The following is a 6,009-nucleotide window of genomic DNA, read 5'->3' on the forward strand; positions in this document are numbered from 1 at the left end:
CTTGATGCTCACCTTGGGCATCTCCCTCTGCAGGCACCTGCAAGAAGAACAGGGGCTGAGGTGCACAGGCCAAGGTGCTGCCCAGCCCTGGCTCCCATCTCGGGGCTGGGGGATGAAGACTGAAGCTCCCCAGCTCCGTCAGCAGCCTCCCCAGCTGGGCTGCCCACAGCCATCGCCCCCAGGCAGCTTCTCCCCCAGCTGTGCACCCCCAGGTTCCTCCCACCACCTTTCCCACTGCACCAGCCCCGCAGCAGGACCCCCACGGCCTCAGCCTTTCCCCCCGCCTTCCCCCACTCCCTCACCTTTCCTGATGGCAAACCAGCTGCCTGCAGACAGGAGGACGAGGCTGACGGCCGCCACTGCCAGCGCCATGGTTTTGGGGAGGGCGTGCGGGATCAAGGCATATGGAGCTGTGGGACAGAGGGTGTGAGGGCAGCTGGGTGTGATGGGGAGAGGCAGCGAGCAGGACGTGCCCATGCAGCTGGCACAGCTCCTGCCTGGTAAAGATCCTGCTTGTCCCCATGCCCTGGGGAAGACAGCACAGCACACCCACTCCCCATGCTCGGGTTTCTGGGGGTGTAGGAGGGAATCACTCACCTGGGGATGATGGATTTGCTGGGGAACTCACCACATTGCCTGGCAGGACAAAAGGACAGGCTTAGTGTCTACAGTGCACCCAGATCCTTCCCAGAAAGAGCCTCAGCCCCATGGACACATCCCCCCATTGACAGCCAGTACCATCCCCACGGAAGGCTTAAAAGTGCCCGCGGCTATTGTGCCATCATGGGCCACCATGGATCTGCTGTCTAAATTCCCTCGTGAGTGGTTAAGTATAGCTTGGCCAAGGTGTGCCTGCCGATTAAATATGGCACCACCACTCTCATCTGTCTGTGATTCTGAGGGCTAGAGGATCATACAATCAAAAAATGGCCACTGATGGAAGGGACCTCTGAAAGTCATGGAGTCCAGGCTTCTGGTAAGCAGGATCAGCAAGGACAGACTCCACAGAATGGCATCCAGGTGGGTTTGGAGTATCTCCAGAGGAATATCTCCACAGCATTTCTGGGCAGCCTGTTCCAGTGCTCTGTCACCCTCCCAGTAAAGAAATGCCCCTCATATTCAGATGAAACTTTCTGTGCTTCAGTTTGAGCCCGTTGTATCTCACCCTTTCCCTGGACACAACCGAAGAGACAAGCTCCATCTTTGCAACACCATCCCCTCAGATATTTATAGACATGGATGAGGTCTCCCATCAGTCTCCTCTTTTCCAGGCTAAACAGGCTCAGTTCCCTTGGCTCCGGTCCTCTGACCATCTTTGTAGCCCTCCTCAGGACTCTCTCCGGGAGTTCTATGCCCCTCTTGTACTGGGGACACCAGAATTGCACCAAAATTCTTTGTGTTCCATGCAGGGAAATGATTCCTTCCCAGGAGCTCACACACAGAGAACAAATTCCCTCTCCCTTGCCATCACCACCCCACACACTCCTCTCTTCAGTCACCCATCCCCAATGTCAGCCTCACCTGGGGAGCTGCCGATGTCCTGGGTGGTCACGCCAGCAGCTGCACCTTGGGGCACAGAGGGTTTTGTTTAGAGGGAGTGAGAGCTGGGGCACCCACACGCTTGTGCCCATGTCCCTGCTGCTGGGTCCTTGCCATGTCCTCCCTGCTGTGTCCTTACCCAGCTCATGACAGTCATCCCACTTGCCCTGCCATAGGTTCATCAATGTACAGGGCAGACCTTGGAGCATCCCTGGCTCAACCCAGCATCCATTCATATCCCCAGCCCTTCTTCTCTGAGCCTGGGCCCTGCACAGCCCCATGTCTGCAGCAGAGGTGGTGCTGCAGGGACCTGGAGGTCCTGGGGGTGCAGGAGGGAATCACTCACCTGGCAATGATGGCCATGTTGTGGAGGCGGTCACTCTGCCTGGCAGGAGAAAGGGACAGGATGAGAGCCTGCAGCACACCCAGCTCCTGTCCAGACTGAGCCCCACCTGTAGCATGTGTCCTGCAACAGCCCTGCGCACGTCTGTGTGGGGCAGGGGACACACAGCCCCATGGGCACATCCCCCCACCAACAGCCAGCACCATCCCCAGGGGAGGCATAAAATGCCCGTGGTTGCTGTGCCAACCTGGGCCGCCACAGATCCAGTGACTAAGTGCTTTTGTGAAGGATAAAAAACGGCATGGCAGAGGCGTGCTGGTTCATTTAACACCACCACTCTCATCTGTCTGTGATTCTGGGGGCTAGAAGATCTCATAATCACAGAATGCCCAAGGTTGGAAGGGACCTCAGAAAGTCATGGAATCCAGCCTTCTGCTGAGCAGGATCAGCTAGGACACATTGCACAGAATGGCATCCAGGTGGGTTTGGAAAATCTGCAGAGGAGACTCCACAGCGTCTCTGGGCAGCCTGTTCCAGTGCTCTGTCACCCTCCCAGTAAAGAAATGTCCCTCATATTCAGATGGAACTTTCTGTGCTCCAATTTGAGCCCGTTACCTCTCACGGTTTCCCTGGGCACAACCGAAAAGACACCAACTCCATACTATAAACACCCTCTCTTAAGATATTTGTAGACATTGATGAGGTCTCCCCTCAGTCTCCTCTTTTCCAGGATAAACAGGCTCAGTTCTCTCAGCTCCAGTCCTCTGACCATCTTTGCAGCCCTCCTCAGGGCTCTCTCCGGGAGTTCTATGCCCCTCTTGTACTGGGGACACCAGAATTGCACCAAAATGCTTTGTGTTCCATGCAGGGAAGTGATTCCTTCCCAGGAGCTCACACACAGAGAACAAATTCCCTCTCCCTTGCCATCACCACCCCACACACTCCTCTCTTCAGTCACCCATCCCCACAGACATCCTCACCTGGGGAGCTGCCGATGTCCTGGGTGGTTACACCAGCAGCTGCACCTTGGGGCACAGAGGGTTTTGTTTAGAGGGAGTGAGAGCTGGGGCACCCACACGCTTGTGCCCATGTCCCTGCTGCTGGGTCCTTGCCATGTCCTCACTGCTGTGTCCTTGCCCAGCTCATGACAGTCATCCCACTTGCCCTGCCATAGGCTCATCAATGTACAGGGCAGACCTTGGAGCATCCCTGGCTCATCCAGCATTCATCCACATCCCCAGCCCTTCTTCTCTGTGCATGGGCCCTGCACAGCCCCATGTCTGCAGCAGAGGTGGTGCTGCAGGTACAGTGGGACCCCTTGAGAGCAGCTCTCTCTCTCTAGGGGCTGCCTTGGAGGAGAGGGAACACTCCCATGGGGGAACCACCCCAGAGCCTGCTGCAGCACACAGCTCCAGCCTCAGCACAGCCATGTGGTGGCAAGTGCCTCCGTCCCTTCTCACCCCTCCAGCCCTGGGCAGTGACTCACCAGGGACATCCAGGATTTGGCCAGCACTGAGGGCAGAGCTCCTCATATGTTTCTTCTCATTTAACGCCTGGTACCCACATGTAAATACATGTATTCCTGTGATTTTTGATGGGATGTTCAGGACCACGGAGTAGTTCAGCTGCCCTTGCTGGGCTTTCTGGCTGTACAGCTCCTTCCCATCCTTGCAGAAGATGAATCGTATTACAGGTGACACCATAGGGAGAATACACTGGAGCACAACTCTGGTACCTGGCTGAGCAGAAGTTGAGTTGATTTGGAGAGCAGGAGCCAGGAGATCCCCTGCAGGAGACACAGCAGTGAAGGGCTGCCATAGGGCAGAGCTCACAGTGGTTGGGTTTCCAAGTGCCCTGGGTCTGGGAGGGAAGGACTCACGAGTACCTGGGGAGCTGCACATGTCCTGGGAGGTCATGCTGCCACCTGTACGAAGGGGAAGAGAGGGATTTGCTGAGAGGAGTAGTGTCCAGGCTCATGCTGATACCCCTGCCCACATCCTCACTGCTAAGCAGCCACCATCACACCTGCATATTCTCATGCTGTATCTCTTCAATAACCTCTTGAACAATGCCAATCCCAATCCCTTTTTTTGTGGATTTCTTGTTCCAGGTAAATCCCATATCTCCTTAAAAAACTCAGCAGTTGTAGAGCCTCAGAACAACACTCCAGACAATTTATGGTGTTGGAGAAGTGTGCCCCTTGCTCGGATGTGTTTTATACTTGGAGGAAGCCATCCCCATCCTGCCTTCCCCAAACTGCCCCACAGTGCTGCACACCTCCCCACACACACTGTCCCCATCCTCTGCTGTGCCCACCACGAGCTTTTCCTGCCCCCAGCAGCAACCCTCCAGCCCTCAGCCCCCACACCCAGCAATGCCCCAACTCACAGAGTGCCAGCAGCAGGATGGCAGAGCCAGAAGGAGACAGCCTTGCCCATGGCGCCTGCCACAGCATCTTTTGGGGCGCTACTTTTGCGGAGCAGTGGAATCCTGCACCAAGGCCAAAGTGACGCCAGAGCTCTAGGGCAGTTGCTGTGGGCAGATTTCTCCTTCATCCTGTTGGTGAATCAGCTTATGAAGAACTCTCAGGGAGTCTCAGCTGGGGCCGTACTGCTGCCAGCATAGCACTGTGGGAGCCATCTGCACCCACACTTTGACCCTCATGCGACCACACAACAACCAGAAAAGGCAGAGGCTTCGTCCTGAAGGCACCTGAGCTCCCCCATGCTGCTCTCTCAATTCCCTTCCTCGAAGGAAGGCGCTGAGCCAAGGGAAGCAGAGCAGTGGCAGCACATCCCTTTGGCATGCTGCCCCAGCTGCCTTGAGACCAAAGGCAGCAGGAGCCAGGCAATGGTGGGGGTCATGCTCTGAGCATGGGGGAGCAGGCCCTTCTCAATTCCCAGACATAGGGCAGTAAAAGTGTGAGGGAGATTTTGGAGCAGTAGTGGCACCATCCTGGGCCTACTGATATCCCTAGCCCTTGATTTTGTTTACATGGCCACTGCAGAGCCCCATGTCTCAGCAGAGGTGCTACTGCAGCTACAGGGGAACCCTTGAGGCAGTTCTCTGTCCAGGGTCTCCTGTGGAGTAGGGGGAACACTCCCGAGGGGGAATCACACCTGAGCCATGCCCTGTATGATGAAGCACACAGCTCCAGCTTCTGCACTGTCCACGTCCCACTGTCCCCAAAGCCCTGATGAAGAGTCGTGTCTCACCTGGCACAGACAGGGTCCAAGGAGCATTGAAAGGAGAGCACCCGAACTGACTGGGGACTGGCCATGAGGACACTGAGCATTCCCTTCATTCCCAGGGAAGTCTGTGGTCTATCAGAGCCTGGATCAGAGATACCACCAGGACACTCATCAGCCTGCTGTGCTTCACATACTACTATCTACTGACAATATTGCTGACAACTGTGGAGGAAGCTGCATCCTCTAGTCTGAGGGGAATGAAGAAAGCTTTCAAGGCCTTGGGACGGTTGATGAAAGAGTCTGGAGCACAAGTCCCTTTCTCTTCCCTCCATCCATTCTGGGGTGGTGACATTGTATAGAATAGAAGGATCTGGTCCATAAATGCTTGGCTCCGTGACTGGTGCTACAGGCCCAGCTTTGGGTTGTTTGGTAATGGCTGGTGTTATAAGACAGCAGGGCTGAGAGGAATACTTGGGAAAGGTTTATCTCACAGGGTCCAGAGGGTTCTGGGACAGCAATTAGCAGGGCTCATTTGGAGAGCTTCAAGCAATATCCGCAGGGGGATGGGGTTGTAGCAGGCCTTGTAGCAGTGGGGCAGTGCCCCCGCAGAGATGAAGACCAGGAGGCCTCCCACCCCTCTCGGGGTGAAATCAGCATGCTCAGCTCCTTCCCTGAAGTGCCTGGACACAAATGCATTCAGCACGTGGAATAAGAAGGAGGAGTCTCTGATATCTGGGGGGGGGGGTAGAATAACTGCTAACTATTATGGCTGTTGCATGGGAAACTATGCAAGTCTGATATCTGGCCAAGAGATTAAGGAGAAGGGGAAAGCTGAAGGATGACTAAAAGACAAAGCTTGCAGGGGACGCTGCACAAGTCTCTGACATCCGTAAAATAAATCCGTAAATAAATTCTAAACGTTGATTATAGTCCTAT

General features: G+C 55.3%; 1 protein-coding gene across 2 annotated transcripts; it reads right to left on the reverse strand.

The window, feature by feature from the left end:
• Positions 1–229: 229 nt before the first annotated feature.
• On the reverse strand, positions 230–4,361 carry LOC137846119 (uncharacterized). Of its 2 annotated transcripts, XM_068663830.1 has the most exons (7): positions 4,271–4,361; positions 3,369–3,806; positions 2,863–2,907; positions 1,886–1,924; positions 1,522–1,566; positions 598–636; positions 230–410 (listed from the first exon to the last, which is right to left on the reverse strand). In XM_068663830.1, exons 1-7 carry the CDS (start codon positions 4,335–4,337, stop codon positions 268–270), a joined length of 816 nt encoding a protein of 271 aa, XP_068519931.1. In that variant the 5' UTR covers positions 4,338–4,361; the 3' UTR covers positions 230–267. The 2 variants fall into 2 exon arrangements, with proteins under 2 accessions (XP_068519931.1, XP_068519933.1); XM_068663832.1 differs by lacking the exons at positions 1,886–1,924; positions 2,863–2,907 and having other exon boundaries at positions 233–410.
• Positions 4,362–6,009: the final 1,648 nt, after the last annotated feature.

This window comes from Anas acuta, chromosome 30 (assembly GCF_963932015.1).
Source record: "Anas acuta chromosome 30, bAnaAcu1.1, whole genome shotgun sequence".
Taxonomy (NCBI): Eukaryota; Metazoa; Chordata; class Aves; order Anseriformes; family Anatidae; genus Anas; species Anas acuta.